This window comes from Scleropages formosus, chromosome 25, assembly GCF_900964775.1.
Source record: "Scleropages formosus chromosome 25, fSclFor1.1, whole genome shotgun sequence".
Lineage (NCBI taxonomy): Eukaryota > Metazoa > Chordata > Actinopteri > Osteoglossiformes > Osteoglossidae > Scleropages > Scleropages formosus.
Window position 1 is genome coordinate 2,911,235 of NC_041830.1, and position 21,791 is coordinate 2,933,025.

At 42.6% G+C, this 21,791-nt stretch overlaps 1 protein-coding gene across 1 annotated transcript in view; it reads left to right on the plus strand.

Moving 5' to 3' along the window:
- LOC108928184 (ephrin type-A receptor 2-like) overlaps positions 1–19,800 on the plus strand; it is a 39,009-nt gene extending 19,209 nt beyond the window's left edge. Inside the window, exons 4-17 of the mRNA XM_018741983.2 lie at positions 1,378–1,533; positions 2,040–2,369; positions 4,069–4,193; positions 4,275–4,452; positions 4,555–4,657; positions 6,463–6,518; positions 6,604–6,729; positions 10,855–11,040; positions 11,991–12,052; positions 12,195–12,404; positions 12,503–12,652; positions 12,882–13,075; positions 16,518–16,673; positions 18,044–19,800. Of these exons, the coding sequence (XP_018597499.2) occupies positions 1,378–1,533; positions 2,040–2,369; positions 4,069–4,193; positions 4,275–4,452; positions 4,555–4,657; positions 6,463–6,518; positions 6,604–6,729; positions 10,855–11,040; positions 11,991–12,052; positions 12,195–12,404; positions 12,503–12,652; positions 12,882–13,075; positions 16,518–16,673; positions 18,044–18,152 (2,141 nt within the window). The 3' untranslated portion in view covers positions 18,153–19,800. The remainder of the gene's footprint in view (positions 1–1,377; positions 1,534–2,039; positions 2,370–4,068; positions 4,194–4,274; positions 4,453–4,554; positions 4,658–6,462; positions 6,519–6,603; positions 6,730–10,854; positions 11,041–11,990; positions 12,053–12,194; positions 12,405–12,502; positions 12,653–12,881; positions 13,076–16,517; positions 16,674–18,043) is intronic.
- Positions 19,801–21,791: the final 1,991 nt, after the last annotated feature.

Consider the following 21,791-nt stretch of genomic DNA (forward strand, 5'->3'; position numbering starts at 1 on the left):
GCTGTTCACTCTCTCCCAGTGAATATGACAATTATCCTCCACCCTCCGCTCTTTGCATCGCCCCCAATAATAGCATCTCTCTCACTTTCACCTCCCCTCATTCCTTTGTCACCCTCGTCTGCTGGGCACTAACAGCAGAAAGCAGAATGTTTTGGGCCGTAAAGTACAATTAAAATGTTGGATATAATGCGTACCCTCGATCTCGAGTCTTGCTATAGTGTAAAAATCTAAAAAGTTGTATAAAGTGTCAATGTAAGCACCAATGTAAAATACACAGGTTTACTTCAGGGGAAGTTCAGAAATTGCTTCATCATATATGAAAGACTGACTTTTCGACAATCTTTGATTTATACAAATATCTGTTAATAAACAAGAACTTCCTGTATAATGTTTTCTCTTTATTTTTGCAACTATGTGGGTTGTGTCTGTTAAAATTAAGGAAATATTCAAACTAAATTCAAAAATACACATTTTTAAATTGTTTATAAATAGTCATGCTTTAAATATAACTTAAAGTTACATTGCTGCAGCAATGTGATGTTCATGTGGTCAGCGATTCTATGCTCTCGCTTGCCAACCCTCAATATAAAAAAAACTTTGGAAAATTTCATCCTGTATATAGTGTGCACATAAATTTAAAAATGGGTAAAATCCTACTGATGGAGGGGGTGGGGTTGATACTCAGAGTGACAGATGGGTTCTACTTCAGAGCCAAAGTAGCACATTTGCGTGAGGCAGTGTGTATGAGGAGGCCTTTGGCTCATCACCATTTGTTTGGATGGCATTAGCTGCTTGCTGGACCATTTCCTCGGGATTCCGCCTGTTTCTGGCCGGTACACATAAACTGTTCTGGCCACAATTCCTTAGGGTGTCCAGCTAGTTCTGCCAGGTCGTGGGAAGATACCTGACAGTATGTGGGTGGAGGGGCAGGCCATGTGTTGTCCATGGTGGTAATGGCTCTATAAAATTCCCTTGTCATGCCCTTTTCACCAAGGCCAAATGTTGCTTTTTCCAGCTGGTTTTTGGCTTGACTCTTCTTGTTCTTTGTCGGCCCCCTAAGAAGCGTGTTGCAGGAATGTAAGATGACTGGTCTCGCGCAGAGAGAACGCTGGGATTATTCAGCAGCACATGACTGCCTGTGTGTTTTTTTGGGAGCTCCAAAGCCGTGCATAGCAGCATAATGAACACTTTTCATGCATTACACAACAGAAAGAAATGATTTTATCCACAAATTAATGGTAGCCTGTGTCTGTGTGCACAAAATGCTAAATAATAAGAAATAAAGGGTGATCCAAGAAGATTTAGTATGTGTTACAATTCCCCTCGCCGTGGTCACTTCATGTCCACACTATGTCTGTGTGGTGTTCTCCTCCGCAGCCTGCCAGCCCGGCTTCTTCAAAACGTCCGTGTCCAGCGAGCTGTGTGGTCCATGTCCCAAGAACACGCAGCGCTCTGCTCCTGGTGCGCTGTCTTGCCCCTGCCAGGAGGGCTTCTACCGTGCCCCCGAGGACCCTCAGACTGCCGGCTGCTCAGGTAGCTGTATCCTCTTGCCCTGCTGAGGATACATTTCAGACAATCATCACCTTTGTCTCTTAGATTCAATTAATAATGGCTAGATTGGTGGCGCAGCAGGCAGTGCTGGTGCCTTAAAGTACTTGGGGTCTGAGTTCAAATCCAGCTCTATCTGTGTGGGGATGGATTTGTGCCGTATTCATTACTGTGCACTATTCCTTTTTGCAGTTCAGGGGTTCAAAGTGCAGTGGGATTGCAAATGAAAACAGCTTAACGTTAAGCCTAGTAACACTAGTTTGGTGAGTGGTAGGAGACATGGGGGTGGACAGAGATGGAAGACCATGGAGTGGACCAGAAGGGACCAAGGCAATAGGGCTATAAGGAGAGAGATGGTGCGGAATGAGAAGAATATACAGTTGTCACAGCTGTGCTTTCCAGATCCAGCACACAGAAAAGTGACACAAATGGCCTCAAACCTCAAACCTTTGTGTTCTTCTGTTATTTGAACCTCGCTGTCCTTCTTGTAGGTCCCCCTTCGGCCCCGCGGGACCTGTATGCCACCTCCATCGCAGTGGGCAAGCTGCGGCTGTCGTGGCGACCTCCAGCGGACACAGGGGGGCGTGACGACATATCCTATAGTGTGTCTTGTGAGCGTTGTGAAGCAGCCTTGTGCCAGCCCTGTGGGGGTGACCTACGGTTTGATCCAGGCTCATCGGGCTTGCAGGAGCTCCGCGTCAATGTGCTCGGCCTCGAACCAGGGCTCAACTACACCTTCAGAGTGGAAGCACTTAGTGGCGTGTCGCAGTTCAGCAGCAGTCATGCTGCCACCTTGCTCACAACAACCATGCTCCACACAGGTGGGAGTCCCTTTACAGTGTTTTACTGTGCTTCAGACAACAAATGCAACTTTCACCTTCACTCGGTGTCCCTCGTCAGTCTCTGAAGGGAACATTGCAATCCATATCTGCTGTTGAATGGATATTAATATTCTGTCGATTGGTTGATCCAACTCAAGACAAGTGTCCATGTCAAACAGTCCTTCATACAGGTGTATCACGCTGTACGCCCTCAATCCATTCTTGAAAATGGGGAGGATAATGAAAAGGTGGATAGCGGGAGCCTAATTCCCATTATTCCTTATAGGGAAAATTATAATGGGTTTCCATCCCATCCCTACAACCCAAACTAACTTTGACAAATGTCTTTAAAAATTATATAAAACATTTGAAATAAAGTGCAACAATGCACTAGCTGATATTTAAGTTGCCTGGAAATAGTGTATTGATGCGCCTGGACCGCCCTATTGACAGCGTCACAGAAAGATGGCTCAGGAGACAGAAGTGTCGGAACGCGAGCTTTATTGCTCCTCCCCGTCGTTACTGGACAGCGTTCACAAGGCGCACATACGCTCAGCCAAAAGCCCTCAAACAACAGAACAACACGGGGGTCATGAATCCCCCTTCACCCACCATGGTGGTTTCCCAACAGCTATTTACATCCACAGTGTCAGCGCTGCATTATGGGACATCTGTCACTCACAACGCTGCTGCTACAACATAAAGCTGTTATAGTGAAATCGCTGATCCCGGGTGGGTGGATAGTAGGATATACCTGTACAGTATATTTATGTGGTACTGTTAAAATGGTATTTACAGGTGGTCCTTTACTTACAATGTGGTCCTGCTCTACCAGTCTTGTCATAAGTCGACCTCATTGTCAGAAATCCTTTATATGAGTCATACGGATGTATAAACAATTAGCATGCATGAATGTTGGATTGCAGACTAGGGCTTTGTTACATTTTTCACGTTTCACACATTGATTATGTTGAAATAATTGTAATATGGAACAATAATATAAATGCAGTACCACACTATATTTTCATACTGCAGTATTTTTTTTCTTTTTTGGTTTTGTTTCTAAATCAGCACCACAACCATCTCACTTTTTATTTAAAATAAAAAATGAAACTTAAGAGAATGACAAACAAAACATGTTATACACAAGAACGGAATGCCTGAGACCGAAATTCTCACTGAGACCCAAACAATAAGAAACATGGTGCCTTGTAGTAGTGCGACCGGCTGATGTGACCATACAGTAGATGGAGTGGTCACAGCATTATATGTTACAGTCAAACGTTGGGACACAAAAATAATGTAGTTTGATGATGCTGCTTTAGTAAGTCTGGGTGTTCTGGACACTTCTTGCAACACCTGAGCTTTACGCAACATCGACGTTCACACATCTGTCATGCAGTCGAGGAAACGTCACTGGCAGCTCCCGTCACAGTATAGGGTGGGAAATGGGTCCTGCTACTCGTATCCTGACACAAGGTCCTGACCTGGACCCCCGACTCATGGGACGGGGCTGTACACTCAGTGTCGACACTTTTCGCTCAACCCCTATACGTACTCTGTTACTTACCCTGTTACTGGAGTGGTATGTTGTGTCTGCAGTCTCACTGTGTGTGAAAGAGTTCCCACAGCTTTGATAGCCCTTCCTCTGTAGATGTACAGCTCCCTCACTAACCTGCTGCTCCCTGCTGTCCCGCAGATCCCCCAAAAGTGACACTGATCCACCTGGACAAGCAGACAGCCACCAGCCTGACCTTGTCCTGGGCTGTGTCCCAGCGATCTATGCTGCGCACTCCACGCTACGAACTCAAGTACCGCAAGAAAGTGAGTAGCCACTGTGAGGTTTTTCCATGTGCCGACGGCAGGCCGTTTCGCTGGCTTAATGAGGACCTTCTGGTGCTGCAGGAGGACAACGGCGTAACGGACATCACCACCTACACGGTGCTGCTTCTGGAGAAGAACACGGTCCAGATCAGCGACTTGGTCCCTGGCACGGCCTACGTGTTCAGAGTCACCGTGCTGAGTCCTGAGGGAACCCCGAATGGAGAAGGGAAGGAGCACGAGTTTGAGACGCTGCCGCAGGGTCAGTTTGGGAGTTATGGCTCAAGTTGTGGCCTCTGGGGTGTCTGCTTGTGTGTGCCTGTGTGCACCAGTGCTGTGTAACCCTATTGTTTCTCTCTTGCAGTGGAGGCCCAGGTACAGAGCAGGGCACCAGTGGTGCTGGGAGCAGCCCTGGGTGGGGGCACTGTGCTGCTGGTTGTGGTCGTGGTCCTGCTGCTGCATAAACGGTTAGAGGAGCCTGTTACTCTCCCCATGCCCTTCTCTGATCCCTTTGTGCCCCTCTTTTCTTGTGGATCATCCCTATTTCCTGACCCTGTCCTGAAAATGTCGTGATATAAGCCATATACTGTAAATTCTCTCTATATTGAGAGTCTGCAGGGAAAGTCGCACACAGCAGCTCAACATGACCCATAACAACAAGTTACAATTATACTGACACAGAATAAATAGGTAATGAAAATAAATTAATTTAATAAATGACCAAATTATAAACAGAATAAAAACATTACATGAAGCCGTTATTTTAGGCTGCCACTCAGGTGGTGCCAACATCAGAAGGTACTTACCCTAATTTGATACTCTAAAAATTACCCTGGTGCATAAATGTTTAAATCACCGTAAGTAGATTAACATTGTAAAGAATTTAAGAAAAGTGTCAAAAGAATGAATGGTATTGAATCTGTTACTTTAGTTGTGATATTACTATATGTACCTCATAGATAGTTTAATGTAATACATTAATTAATTACATTAGTAGATGTATACTGTATATATATCTGTATTATGTTGATCTGGGGGAAAAGATGCAGCTAACTAAATAAATGTAAACATAATAGTTAATGCAGACATCTCTCAACAAGGTCAGAAGAGGTTCGAACTGCATGTCTTGTGTTCCGTGTGGGAGGTTCCCCCGTGCGCGCCTGCAGGGCAGCAGACCAGCAGACCGGAGGGGCACTTAGTTCTCTGTGTCCCTGATGGTATCAACTCGGTGGAGGTGACATGGTGGCTCAGAGATAATCACAGTTCTGTATCACCGCTTAGCAAACAGAGACGCCCCTTTATTAGATAGCTTCCAATGGGGGAACAATGGCTGTGCATGTCGCTGAGCAGAGCAAGACACAAATACTGAACCGCTGAAGTCATTCAGAAACGGCTCATATGTAATTACAGTAATGAGGATGTGCTGATACAAACTGTGACCGTGTATTTCATCCTATTAGTTAAACTGTGTGTGTGTAACATAATGTAGAGCAATTTTTTTTGGAAATGGAGAATTTAAAGAAATTGTCACCAGCCTCCTTCCTCTTGTTTAAAAACATGGATTTTTTCTCCCTCGTGGTGAGATGTTGGGTGAAAAGAAACTTAATTACCAAAAAAAAAAAAAAAAAAAAAATCAGTACAGGTGTTTCCCGATTTACGATGGTTTGACTTACGATTTTTTCGACTTTATGATGGTGATCTGACGATGGACATTCAGTCGAAACTGTACTTCGAATTTTGAATTTTGATTCCCCCTCTGGGCAAGCGATATGCAGAGTGTTACTCTCTTGTGATGCTGGACAGCAGCAGCGATCTGCATCTCCCAGTCTGCCTCGAGAGGTGTGTATTAGGTGGATTAAATGCATTTTCAACTTTACGATATTTTCGATTTACAATAAGTTTTGCGGAACGTAACCCCATCGTAAATCGAGGACCACCTGTACTTCAGGTTATTTTCAAGCATATAGCTCCATTTTATGAAAATTAATTAAAAACTCATAAAACATTTTGTGTATGATAAAACATTTTTATACCACGTTAACGATCATGTTTAGGAGATATTATTTCAGAAGTTCTGTATATGATACACCGGAATGCCAGTCAGTCCCCCTGTCTGTGCAGGCAAGCGTGAGGGTGAACTGTGCAGAGTTTGTGTGTAGCTGTTGCCAAGGGACTGACACTGTCAAGCTGTGAAGGCACCACTGTATATGAGAGTAAGGAGGGGTGTGTGTGTGTGTGATGCTTTGTGTAAAGGTCATGCACTCCCTTTCAGGCGAAGGGGCGCTCATACCCGGCAGGGTCCAGAAGACACGTACTTCTCCAGCGCAGGTACTTGAATGGATTAACTGCTCTGCCTTGTACTGCCTTCCCTCTGCTGGCTGAGCTACTGAGCTCATTGCTGTGTCCTCTACAGAGCAACTGAAGCCCCTGAAGACCTACGTGGACCCTCACACGTATGAGGACCCCAATGTCGCTGTCCTCAAGTTTGCCGCTGAAATCCACCCGAGCCACATCACAAAGCAGAAGGTCATTGGGGCAGGTGAGTGAGAAGCATGTGAAACACCCTTTGCATGGCCCTGAGGACCTTGGGAAATAATGGTCACCCTTGGGGTTTCACAGCATTGCTATCAGGGCCTGGAGCTTAGATCTGGGACAGTCAGGTGCATCATAGTATTACTATTTTTAAAGTATTTTCCAGAATTTTTCTGTAAAAAAATGGAATACACAAATGTTTAAAAACTTAAATATTTAAAGTTATTTATTTAACATATAAATGCGGGTTTTTCTCTTGGGGAAAAAAAAATTACTTAAACATCTGTGTGATTTTTAAGCAAATGGTCATAGATAAATATATGTATATAGTAATATGTATGTAATATGTATATGTACATATACATAACACTGATTGTTTATTAATGAAAGTTTAAAACATTTTATTTACATGTAAAAAGGTTACTATTTTTATAGTTTTAGTAACCTTAGTTACTAAAATAACTATTTTAGTAACAAAGGTTACTAAAACAATTTTAACAAATTGTATACGACCCATTAAGCCAGTCATGCGAGGATGAAGTGTATAATGAAACTGCACAGGTAGGAATTATGGATGTGACAGAGCGTCAAATGCGGATTTCAACTTACAAATCCGTATGATACGAATGCGGTTTTTTAATGAAAATTAAAATGGAAAGTATAATTTCTACTAATCCAAATACAGGTATTAAATATAAAAAAAAACTTATTTTGTTTCAACTTTACACACAGGAGTAATTTTCCTTTTCAGGTATTAAAAAAAATATTGGTTTTTGTTCAAATGAAATATTAGTACGAATATAAGCGTTCATTTATATCAGTATGAGTATTTCCACTTAAACTCAGAACAACCTGCGTATATGTGAACTTACACAAAGCATCACCACAAAAGACCACAATGACGTATATGGTACGTAAAGTCTTACAAAGTAGGCCTAATGCATTTCACTGTGTAATCAATTTACGAATATATGCGAAATTGTTGTCGTGATTCGCACTTAAAGGTGTGTACCAGTGTGCATGTAGTACTGTATAATCATTAGCTATCACAGTCTCTCTCTAGTGCACCTATTTTTGCGGACAGCAACGGATATACATATGAAATAAAGCTTATTGTTGCTTTGAATACTTTTTTTCCTCATCAAATTTGTATCCGCCAAAAAGGCGTTGATAAAATTCCATGGATTTCGGATCTGTGAAAAAATGTTTGAAGATTGACAACATTTGAATTCGAAATCACGTCCCTAGCAGGAAAGTATATAGAAACACCTGTTAAAACAGGGATACGACAATAATGGATTGAAATAATTTGATAGGTCTCTTACAAGTAGTGTCTGTCAGAGTAAGGTTGGGTGGTGCAGGGGTTTAGGAAGTAATATTTATTAGAGAGTCGATGTCAGTAATATAATATGAAATGGGAGACAGTGGATTAGGGTGAGGAATGTGGCCAACGTGTGTTGGAGTAATGAGAGGTACAAGGGAACAGGACACCCGCGGGGTAAAGGGAAGGATGCACTACAGAGTGATCACCTTTGGCCCCCCCATGGTGCTTCCCATGACCCCGTGTGGTCTGCCTCTCTCCGACAGCTGATTCCCATGCCCCCACCCCGAAGTACTGTGGAGTGCGGTGCTGGGTTTCAGGGCGCGTCTCGGTGTGTGCGCTGAGCCTTTGTGGCAGAACAACCCCCATCCGCCCCCTCACAGCCCTTTGTTCTGAGCACGCTTTCGCCACAGTCTAATCCCACCCGTCTTCCAAAGCCATATGCTACTCCTCAGCTATTTCAAGCACTGCCACTTCCAAAGGTAATACCATGTTACCAAATTAGACAGTTAATGTGTTCGGTTCCACAGCTATAGAAGTGCACTCCATTTGAAAGACAATGATTTTTGTTAGAGGTAAGAACATGCCAAGTCATTTTCAGTTTGTGCTACACCTGGAGCACAACTGTGACCAGAAGGCTGTTTGTAAAGAGTTAAGTTTTGGAAAACACTCGGAAAAAGCTGTAATAAGTTTACAAAAACCCATAACATTTCCAACTATCCATTATCAGTAACCACTTGTTTAGAACCAGGGTCTCGGTGGTCTATAGTGGTTTCCTTGCTTCATTGGGCATGTTAGGAAGTACACCCTGGAAAGGATGCCACTACATCGTACTGTAGCAATTATTATTTTTATTCACTCTAAATTAAATTAAACTCCTTTAAAATTACTGAAAAAATAATCTTCAAAACCTTCCATTCAGTTTTGACTAATTCATGTCATTCTTGTTTGTTGGCTTTGGGACACTTTCAACTTTCTTTATCTACACAATCAATAAAATCTTACTAAAACAGACATCGCTTGATTTATTTATGGGTTAGGGTTATCTTGTCATTGATCGCTGACCTTCAGGAGCACCAGAGACCACCTGTGAACAACGAACAAGTTCATTGAGTCAATCAAATTTTGCAGTCTGACTCTGTTTGGGTGCTCATTACTGCCACCTAAAGGCTGGATGCAAAAATGCAGGTTGCTTTCTTGTCACAAAAAATGTAGAAAATACAGTAGTCCCCCTTATCTGCGGAGGATATGCTCCAAAACCCCCAGCGGATGCCTGAAATTGTGAATAGTACCCCATATATACAGTTTTTTTTTTTTTTTTTTAAAAAAAAAGGATTACTTGAACACAAGCACTGCGATACCATGACAGTCAAGTTCAAGTGGGTTTTTATTGTCATTCCTCTGTATAGGTTGTATACAGTGGAATGAAATGTCATTTTTCCAGTACGTAAGACTACATAAAATGGAAATACACAACAGTGTGTATACAGTATGTATGTGGGCAATAAATATACAAAACAGAATAGTAGATGCACAGGACAGTAAATACACAGGACATGAGCTGATGCTCAGGATGTGATAACTGAGACGGCTACTAAGTGACTAACGGCTGGGTAGCGTATACAGCGTAGATACGCTGGACATACATTTACATTTACGTTTATGGACAAAGTGGTGATTCACATCCCGGGCAGGACGGCGTGAGATTTCATCACGCTACTCAGAACGGTGCGGAATTTAAAACTTATCAGTTGTTAATTTCTGGAATTTTCCGTTTAATGTTTTCAGACCGCGGTTGCCCGCAGGTAACTGAAACCACAGAAAGCGAACCTCCGAATGGGGGGGGTCACTGTACATTAAATACATTAAGACTAAGTTGCTTTCGAGAAGGGCACCATCTAAGTGAATTTATAAGGGGGCACCACTGAAAAATGATAGACAATTAAAAATAAACAATCTTGTTTGTATCCTTGAAAATCTGTAAATGTATGTAACACAGGGGAGGCTGTTTGTGTGTGTGCCCACACCCCCACACACACACGCACACGCACGCGCACCCAGTATATATCAGACATTTGAGAGGATCGGCATCCCCGGAAGGTTGAATTGATTATTAGACACACGGAACACTGAGTGGTTTATTTGTGAACCCTTTGGCACGAAGCAAGACACTATCTTCAGTGCAGTGAAAGTAAAAAAAGAAAAAAAAAAAAAAAAAAGGGGCAGAGGTACTGTAAACAAGGTTTTTAAATAGGTTATCAGGTGGTTGTAATAGATGGGTTCTCAATCAACTGGACATCAACTAACCAATCAGAGGTAAGGAATGCATGCAGTGTGGTCGCCTGTGGACCTGGCAGGACAAGAACTATTGGGAAACCCCATGAGGTCCATGGCAGAAAGACCAAGGTCAGAGATAAACTGCCCTACCAATCACAATCACCTAATAGCCTGTTTAAACACTTACCTCCCCTCTTTCACCACAATGAAGATGGCATCACACTTGATGCTGAAACATCTGCAAACAAACCCTGGCTAATAATCATTATAACATATATGTACCCATACACACTGACTCCTCCTATATATGTGGAGTATTTATTGACATGCTTAGTCTCTCGTACTAAGAAACATTTTTGCATAGAAACATTTTTTACTCTGTCCTGTCCTTAATTTGGGGGTCTCTTGACCGAAGTGAAATAGTTATGGCCCAGTTCAGCAGAAAGCTGTATTATCTTTGGATGACGATGTGGCTTCTTGTGTGAGGGTTCATTACTGATGACTCTCTTGCCTGTGCACTCTCACTTTGTGCAGGTGAATTTGGGGAAGTATACTGTGGTGTGCTGAAGATGCCTGGACGTAAGGAGACAGCAGTGGCCATAAAGACCTTGAAGCCGGGCTACACGGAAAAGCAGAGACGTGAATTCCTGAGCGAGGCCAGCATCATGGGCCAGTTCTCTCACCCGAACATCATCCGCCTGGAGGGCGTGGTTACCAAGTGTATGTGTCCTTCTGTTGTTTCTCTCCTCTGTGATGTTTTCCCTACTGTGGTCCCCTTGTTCTCCCACTGTGCGTTGCACACTTTCACTGCCTTGTTTTCTATTTCCCATGCAACCAGCAAATGTATGGTTCATGCCAGATGTGGTCAAGGATGATACATGACTGCAGTTTTGGACCATGCTCACTTTAGTGACTGCACTGATAAGTTCTTTTTCATAAAACTGACTTGGCCAAAGTCTTTGACCAAAACTGTGTGGCCTACCAGTAATATTTGCCTCTGCCTAGGTGGTGGAGCTTGCACGTATGTATTTCTTTGTGTTACATTGTGTTATTCACAATTCAACTCACACACATAGAAACAAAAACTATGAGCTTTTGGCAGCAACGGCATCAACACCTGTCCAAACTCTGCAGTGCCGCAGTTCCTGTCCTCCATCATTCCATTAAATACTATGTTTGCACCCATGACCAATAACCCAGGAGGTGGGCATGACTTCACTCCTGTGTGCCATAAATATTTTAGGTTTATTAAATTCATTTTGCAACTGTCGTGCTGATTTTACAATATTTGTGTGTTTTCAAGAAATGTATACTAAAATAACTATATGTTGCCATTTCCAAACCATTTAATTAAAACGGTACAAGTCATAGGACCTCATAGGATGGGGTGTCTCTCCCAGTCACATGGTACGTGGAAAAGGTGTGTTTATGGGTAGCACTTCGTTCCCTAACTCTGATAGTATCTGAACAATGACTGTGTCTGACATTCTCACTTCCTTGGCACATTGTAAATTCATCAATACATGTTTTCCTCGAGCTCAAACTGCTGTAGAGGATATACTTGCATTGTCAGTGATGACTGCCCATATTTGTCATTGAGCATCCAAGGGCTTCATTGTCTCCATGACCTGAACTGAATATTCAAAGAGAGTGTTTCTTTGTTGTTTCAGTTAAGCATGCCATGATTGTGACAGAGTACATGGAGAATGGTGCCTTAGACAAATATCTCAGGGTGAGTTGGCATTGTCTTAGTGACCCTTTGGTGAACAACAGAGCCAAAAAAGGACAAATTACTTTATTTTTGAATGTAGATGATAAGGAACAGAGAGTGCTTTCTTTGTGGCTCTGCTGACCCCTCATATGCTAATCCACAGGACCACGATGGAGAGATGTCGTCCTACCAGTTGGTGGGCATGATGCGTGGCATTGCAGCTGGCATGAAGCATTTGTCAGATATGAACTACGTTCACCGTGACCTGGCCGCTCGCAACATCCTGGTCAATGGTAGCTTAGAGTGCAAGGTGTCTGATTTTGGCCTTTCGCGCGTGCTGGAGGATGACCCAGAGGGCACCTACACGACCAGTGTGAGTTTTACAGGATGTGCCGTTTCCTTCTTTTTAAGAGTATGATCAGTTGAGCATGAGCTTTTGTCACACTCTTTGCTCAATTCCCTGCCCAATAGGGAGGAAAGATCCCCATTCGCTGGACAGCTCCAGAAGCCATCGCATACCGCAAATTCACGTCAGCCAGTGATGTGTGGAGTTTCGGCATTGTCATGTGGGAGGTCATGGCCTTTGGGGAGCGGCCCTACTGGGACATGAGCAACCACGAGGTAGGGTGCACTTCAGCAGTTCTGACCTCATGTTAAACATCAGTTCTTTCTCACAGTACTAGTTTTGTTCCATAGTCTCAACCCTTAACAGAACTGTTGAGCAAGTTTACCAGAAATTGAACACTCAATCCCAGGATCTGAGCACTGGGTGCTAGACATTGGCCTTAGGCAGAGGGAATGGAACAGCTGTGAGCTTTAAGTCACCTGCGTCTTTGGTGCACACTTCCAGGTGATGAAGGCCATCAATGAGGCATTCCGGCTGCCAGCACCCATGGACTGCCCATCGGCTGTCTACCAGCTGATGCTGCAGTGCTGGCTTCAAGATCGCTTCAAGCGGCCACGCTTCGCTGACATTGTGAGCCTGCTTGACAAGCTTCTGAGGAACCCCGAGTCCCTCAAGACCATCGCCGACTTTGACCCCCGGTAGGCCATGCCTTGTCCGACCCCAGCACAAAGGAAAGAAGAGCAGCAGAGTGATGGGTGTGGGGTGCTGAGAATGATCTGAGATGATTTGTTTGGGGTTAAGAAACGCACAGGGAATTGCTTGGTTTTTCCATGTGATTCCAAAATGGAAGGGTTAATTGTTATGTAGGGAGAAAATTGCGTTAAAATTACATTACATAGCAATACATGAAGTGCGTGGCACACAGGAAGAGCATTTACACATGAGCATCCAGCCATGGTGAACTTGCACACAGAATGCACAGCACACATCTATAGTATACAGAACACCTCATGTACACACAACACCAAGTTACCATGCTGGCAACCGTACCACCCTAACATATATATCTAGTTACCATAAGCAAACATCTACTGTTGCAGGAAAGTTTGTGAAACCTTTAGAATTACCTGGATTTCTGCATTAATTACTTGAAAGTCACAATTAAAATCAAACTCAATCTGCTTAAACTAATAACAGACAGACAATTGTAGTTTGTCTCATGAATATTGAATACATCATTTAAACATTCACAGTCTAGGGTGGAACAGCTGTGAACCTCTGGATTCAATGGTTTGTTCCTAACAGTGTCTGCTCTTCTCTAGAAAGGTCTGTTCATGTTAACCATGCACCCACAAAATGAAAGTTCAGAGGGCCTTAAGAATTGTGAAGATGAATAAAGGTATAAAAGGCTAAAGAAAGCACTTTTAGAAGCCTGATTCTTCATCAATCCACAGTAAGACAAATTATCTACAAATGGAGGAGATCCAGTACTTTTGTTCCTTTATCAAGGAGTGTGTGTCCTAAAAAGATTGCAGGAGTGCAGCATATAATACTGAAAGAGGTTTAAAAAAACTCAAGTAACAGCAAGGGACTTGCACAAATCTCTCGAACACACACCTTTTCCAGTTTTTGAAAGACGTATTTCTAACACAAAGTACAATTGTTTGTCTGTTTAAGCAGATTGAGTTTGTCCATTATTATGACTTATTTGAGGATCAACCGACATTTTTTGAGTGAGTAATGCAGAAATCCCGGTAATTCCAAAGGGTTCACAGACTTTTTCTAGCAATAGTATTTACCATGATTTAAGCCCTTGCTTGACTGTGAGACAGGACTTGTCCTGGAGTGAGAGACAGAGAAGGACCAGTTCTGATTGCCTTCTCCCCAACACCTTGCCCAGTCTGAGTTCTAGAACCAAGACTGTGTGTGTACATATACAGCCTCTCCCCTACTTATGACCTATGCAACATACGACCGAAAAAAAATACTGTATACATTTTTTTAAAAAAAAGCTGTATACATGGCTACATTACTAAGTAGCTTAACACTTTAAATTGCTTTCGAGAAAAATGTCAGCTAAATGAAATAGTGTACATGAAAATTCACAAACCCTTAAAAGTGTATGTTTATGATTGAAACCTGCACGGCTATGAATTACAAGTGCTGTATCAACTGAGATACAGCCTCTCCCCTACTTATGACCTAAGCAATTTACGACCATCCGTACATACAGCCGGGGAAAAAACTGTATAAATTACAAAAAAAAGAAAAAATATGTAAATATGAAAATTACATTTGGTCGTACATCTGCCAGTGCTACGATATGCTTTTATATTTCCACAACATACTTTAAAATGATAAAATAGAAACTAAAGAATGATAAATATACTCTTGTACTGTGTTTAGAGAAATCATAAAAAGACTAAGAAGGTAACAGTAAACCAAATATATATATATATATATATTTTAAATAAACCACAGAGTGATTTCAAAAAATGTTTTCATAAAACTGATTAAATAAAAATTAGATAATCACGGGGGCACAGTAGTGCAGTGGGTTGGACCGGGTCCTGCTCTCGAGTGGGTCTGGGGTTCAAGTCCCACTTGGGGTGCCTTGCGATGGACTGGCGTCCCGTCCTGGGTGTGTCCCCTCCCCCTCCGGCCTTACGCCCTGTGTTGCTGGGTAGGCTCTGGTTCCCCGTGACCCCGTATGGGACAAGCGGTTCAGAAAGTGTGTGTGTGTGTGTGTGTGTGTGTGTGTGTGTGTGTGTGTGAGTGAGATAATCACGATAAAAACTGCATAACGTAAAAAATAAAAATGAAGAAATATGAACTAAACAATTGTCATGATGAACAGAGGGCATGGAGGAGACTGGACCCAAGTGCAGGTTCTTTTATTCAGAATCAAAGGACTAGATGTGTTCTCGTGGTTGGGGATAGGTGAATGGTCAGGCAATCGGCGATTAACAGAGGCGAGGATTCGAAATTGTGGTTGAGGGACAAGGCAGGTGGTCGTTATCAAAGAGACATGGCGCAGGACTGGAATACGATGAGGGGCAGGACTTGGGAAAGCAAGGTAATTTTGAGAATGCAGAGAGGATGATTATCTTGAGTAAGATTCTGCAACTGAGAAGAGGCTGAAGTGTTTTTATAGCTGAGCTCGCCGATTGAAGCCAGGTGCTGCTAGTTGAGGTGAGGGCGTGGTTATGACAAGAATTTTAAATAAAAGGTTTTAAAAAAAAAAAACAGAATAATATGAAATGTCAGTTAATAAAGCTGGTTAATAGAAAATGAGATAATCATGATCGAAATTGAGTAGGAAAAAGAATGTTGTACAGGTATACGACTTCTACATGTCATGCTAACATATGTCTGACTTATGTCCATTTCGAGATCCGACCACTGGGTCAGAATGGAACTCGGATGTATGTCGGGGAATGGCTGTATGTGCTCTGTGTATACTGTATGTGTGCCAACTCCTCACAGTGGTATGTTCATGTGTATGTGTACATGCTCTTTGTGCACCGCAGAGTGTTTTCTCAGATGGGGGGTCTACAAAAAAATTGAAACCATATGATGTAATTTATTGGAAAGCATCTCTTCACTCCATTCATACTGTAAAAAAAAATGAATTATGAAATTGTCACATAACCCTTATAAGTGTGAGAGAATTATTTTTGTATATTTGAGATTCATTAACTGCTCTGACAGGGGGTGCGGTGACTTAGTGGGTTTGGTCCAGGTCTGCTCTCTGGTGGGTTTGGGGTTCGAGTGCTGCTTGGGGTGCCCTGCAATGGACTGGCATCCTCTCTGGGGTGTGTCCCCTCCCCCTCCAGCCTTGCGCCCTGTGTTGCCGGGTTAGGCTCCGGCTCGCTGCAGCCCTGCTCGGAACAAGCGGTTTCAGTCAATGTGTGTAACTGCTTTGACAAGTTTTATGGGTGCTGCGTAGCTTTTTCCTGCTGTCAGTAATTACATGAACGAAAACAAAAACTTTGCCACAATATTCAGTGAAATGTTGCGAAACCGGTGCTGTTTTATCACTTGTACTAGGCTGTGGGAACCTGTGTGCATGTGTGTGTTTGTATAAGAATTAGGTGGCTCGGTGGGGATGATAACCTAAAATGTTCTGTCCCTCCCTAGCGTGTCTATCCGGCTGCCCAGCACCAGTGGCTGTGATGGCTCCCCGTTCCGATCCATTGCTGAGTGGCTGGAGTCCATCAAGATGAGTCAATACAATGAAAATTTCACCCGGGCAGGCATAGTTACCATGGAGCAGGTGCTGCAGATGAAGACAGAGTAAGTACCTTTATCATAATGATTTGACTTTATTTATTCAACAGACAGGCTTGATACAGAAAGTACCACATAAAACAAGACATCATGAGAATAAGCTGGAAAGAACAGTCAAATATGGTGAAAACAGTTCACCATCATGTTTGTGGTGTGTGTGTGTGCGCACTTCTATTATCGATCTGCATTCCTGCATGCTGCTGGCCCTTTCACAAAGACTGCTCGTTGCATGCGAGGGCAGAGATCAGGAAGATTGCATTCAGTTTTGCAACTGATAAGCCAAAACATGATGGTATTTCCCCACAGGGGCTGACGGAACTGCTGGGTGGCATTTCAACATACTGTCAGGTGTAGGGATCTAGTTGTGGTATGTCAAGCAAACATGAATAAACTTCACTCAGCACTGGACCGTTGAGCTGATCTGCTGTAAAAAATGTGACTCAGGTGAAAAGAAGAGTACTGTATTGGCACCCGGGGAAATGTAAATGTGTGTGCCTATCCTGTGTGTCCTGCCTAACCTAGCATCCCCATACTTCCGGTATAGACTCTGGACAACTGTGACCCTGACTTGAACAAGGAAATATCAGTAGTGACTGAGCAGATGTCACAGGCAGAATCTCTCCAGATGCCTAGAGCTGTGATACTGAGCTCCATCATGTGTCAGGCTTTGATGAATGAGTGAAATAACGCAGTGGGAGTGGAAGAATGGGTCCATTTGCAGTGGCCTGGCAGCAGAATCTTGTGGCTACTCCTTTCCCCTCCTTCCCTCATTCCACCATTGCTCACTTCGCCATGGTTGTAGCCCACAAAACCCTGCCTGGGGCTCATCTGACTCCGGCTGCGTAGTGTGAAGGCAAAGAGGGACCAGGTTTATCTTGTAGAAACACATCAACGGCGCACACTGAGCTGGGGAGAGAAAAGGAGCAATGACCATGAGCTGGGATCCTGGGATGATGTGCAGTGAAGGACCATTGAGTAGGGTGCAGATCAGATGGACCCCGCAGTACTGTATTGCAATAACATGACATAGAACAGGTGTGATGCTGCTCTAGACTATGGAAAACTTTCACATGAAGAATCGGAGAAGCAAAGATTTAAACATGCTAAACCAGTCACCTGGCAGTACTCTGAAAGCTGAACAGATTTGCAAGCCTATGGTGTCCACACTGTAGCAGAGGACCATCATACGGCAGTTAAGGGTCCAGTTAAAGACTTAGTGAGGTGTTTGACTGCCGTGTGACTTCATGTCTGCTGCATATTTGTGGGTATGTGTGTGCACAGCATGTTTGCTGTGAAGCAGACGGTGTGTACTGCTGTTTCAGATTCCCCTTCCTTTGGTTCTCGCACCCCTCTCACTGTCCCTCTCCCTCCGGTAGGGACGTGAGGAACATTGGCGTTCGTCTGCCAGGCCACTTGAAGAGGATCGCCTACAGCATCCTGGGCCTAAAGGACCAGACGAGCACCCTGAGTGTGTTCGCTGTGTGACACATACATGTGCGTACCCACATGCAACATGAAATCGGATTTGGCTGGTGCCGCGGGCCGGCTGGGGACTGAATACAACCGGGCTGAGGCTGGATGGAGAAACATCCTCAGTCTTCAGCTGCCCGCAGCACACTCTAAGTTGGAGACATCATGCAAACCTGCTGAACTTAGCAACCAGAGAAAGAGAGAAAGGCTCTCAAGTCGAGAAGAAGCTATATAGACAGGTTTAAATATCAGACAAATATATTTTGATACTGCTTTCTTTTTGTAGATATTTTTCATTGCTGTTCAGAATGTTTATATTTGATATTATATTTGATGTTTAGTGGATGCCTTTTATTTCCAAGAACAGAGGTAGAGCAGTCAACAGACATTGAGTTGAATGCAAAAAAGCATCTGAGTGTTGGATGAGTATGAATCGCATCACAGCAGGGGCCTTGGGGCTTTCAGGGAAGGCCACCAGTGGTTTCTGGGCAGACTTGAAAGTCTGATGACTGTCCCTGTTGGTTTGGAACTGGGAATGTGGGCTTGACACTGCTGGCTCACCAGAAGGTGTTTCTGCATGAATCTACAAGGCAAAGGAGGTGGTCTTTTAAAAAAAAAAAAATTGCAGACTGCAGAGAACGCCTGAAGTATGTAGTTGACAAATGATGTGGGGTAGGTAGGGTTAGTGCCATGGTTTTCTTAGTAAGGGAGTTGGAGTCAAACCTACGTTCAGACATGCAGCCCAGGCACATACGGCGAATGTATACAATGTAAACAAAAATGAATCACAGGATTAAAAAAGGAAGTAGGAGGTAAGCTGTAGCTGACTGTGTGTGTGTGAGAGAGAGAGAGAGCGAGAGAGAGAGACATACTTCAAAGGCATAGAGAACAGGAATGTGGTGGAGACTGTTTTAGTAGCACTTAACATTTAATTAATCCATTAATCAAAATTTTAATACTTTCCATGCTGTGATTTCCAGAGATACTGAGGAAGTGGTTTTGACAAACATGGACTAAAATAAAATAGTGGAATGGAATTCAGAGAAACCGGGTGCACAGGGCAATGACCTGACTGCAAACTAACAAAGTTTTTGGGAGGGGGGCACACAAATGTAAAGCAAAGGGCATGCTGTAATTTTCTGAGCAGATACTGGGGTGAACAGATGAAGTCAGAAAATTCAGCTGTCAGAGGTGCAGAGACTGTTGGAAAGAAGGAACAAACACTGTATTTAGGTGGTGTTTTTACCTCTGGTTTCTCCTTTGTTTACCCTCTGTCCAAAGGGTTTCATTTTGAGTGTTTGGAAACATCTGTGCCGAGTTCTCTTTGAAACACATTCAAGCTCTGTTATAAGACACGCTGAACAAAGGATACCCAAGAGTTTGGTTCCATAGTAAATTTTGAAAAATTCCAGTTTTCGTGTTTTTCCTGTCTTCTGCTTAGATGAAAGGATGCTATGTGTTTGGAGCTCCATTTCATATTAATTCGTGATTTATTACAAAGGAGAGAAAAGGTGTTTGTTTCCCCTCTGTGTTCTATATTTCATTATTTAAAACCTATTTATTTTTTGTCATTTATTTATTTTTGCAATCAGTCCAAAAGAGGGGGGGAAAAAACACTAAATTGGACTTCATTGTAATTAAACCAACTTCCAGTTGAAATAAAGTGTTTATACCATTTGTCACTGGGCTTCTTGTTTTATTTCTTAATTCTGCTACTCTGCTATTGTCTACAACATCTCAATATGGCGTAAACACATACAATGCTTTTGGGTTTTAAATTCTTTAATGTTTGTAGCAATCCAGCTTCTATCCTAAAAAACACATTCCAAAGAAATTCTTCTTTTATTACCATGGCCACCAATGCAAACAAAAATATTCTACTATGTAAATACTCATTCTGTTGACCTTTTTAACATGCAGTTCTGTATTTATAATTCCTTACTTGTTGCCCACTGCTTTTATTATAGTAACATTTCTATACTGTCTTCCATTGAGGAAAGGTACAACATTAAAATGAATAATGGATTAAAATAACACAGATGTGTAGATTTTCATTCCCACAAAGAAGGTTAAGAAAAGCAGGAGCTGACCATGTAAACCATTTTTCATTTATTTGTACATTAATGTTCCGCTGAGGCCTGTAACAGTAAATGCTGAGGTTTCCTTTTTTGCTTTAAAATCTTATTTTCGTCCATTGAGGGGCAGACAGTTTGCTTTGCTTGGCTTTCTCTATGTTGAACTAACAGGAACATTTCTAGCAGTTCCAGCAAAAATTCCTTTAAATTCATTTCTAAGATAAGCTGAAAACTGCAGAAAAGGAATGCAAATATTTCTCTTTCGAGATGAACTAGTTGCGTGTGCTAGCAAAGTGGTAAGTGTACTTAAGGAAGAAGGCCAGTAGAGTGAAGACCATGAATAACTATACGTCTTTTTCTGGAATCTTGAGTAGCTACTGGTGGAAGAGTCCCTGTTTGTGTTTGTCAGTATTGAGCTGTCATCTGCCTGTGGGTGTTGATGACATTTGCCACATTGCATGAGACAAGTATTTTACAAGTAGTGTTTGTATAGAAACAGGGCAATGCTTCTCAGCCCTGATCCTTAATTTTTACTGTGAGCAGTTTTGAACTACAGAAGATTTCTTCAAAACTGAGATTTTCCTTTTGCGTGTGTGTTTGTGCCAACAACACATTTATCTTAAACCTTTCATCAGTTTCCAGATTTGCCACTGACAACTTATTAAAGTTATATGATTGAACAGGTCCAAGACAATGAATGGAATTCAATGACTGAGTTGCATCTCGTTGCTTGCTGCACCAGTTTGACTGGTCCAGTTGGCACTAAATCATTGTCATTTGCACAATAATTACACCTGTGCATTTCTTCAAAATCACAAAAAAAGTCTTTCAAAACTGACAGATGTGAAACCAGGATCAACATGATATGTAGTTCACTGATTCAGCCTCCATCCATCCATCTATCCATGTTTTTTCATGTGAACTGGTTACTGCCACTGGGTACGTGTAGAGCATCTATCTTACGTAGAGGAGCTGGCTCTCCAGATGGAACAGTTTTACTCACATTCTCTGTATTTGAGGGTGTCTGTGTATGTGTTCTGTGTTTATGTCAGCGTTAGTGCATATGGCCGTGGTTTTAGGCCAGCACTGATTTGTGAAAGTTTGTTTATGAGAGGGAACAATGCTGTAATAAAAGAGAGGGAGCGAGTGTAAGTAGACATTGCAGTGTATATCATAACCAATTTGAATAAAACAGAATAATTGTGTAAATGGATGTCTTGTTAACATTAGTAGCAGCTCACAGTGGCAAAGTGTGTGTTTTTGTGTATTGGTATATGTGAGTAGTTATCCTGCATACTAAGCTGGTTCTCCTATGTGTCTATTGTATGTGTATGTGCATATCTATATACAGCGCATGTATATGTGCGTACATGTATGTGTGTCATTGTCCTGCACTTCTCGGAAGCAAAGCGATGCATTGTGTGTGCTTGTATGTTTGCGAACCCGCTGTGTAATGTTGCATCAGATCATTGTCATACAGTTTGTAAGAGTATGTGTTTGTGCATCTGTCTTGCAATAGTAGACCACAGTGACCGAAATGTACGTGTATATGTGTGTGTATTTCAGTGGAAGGTCAGAG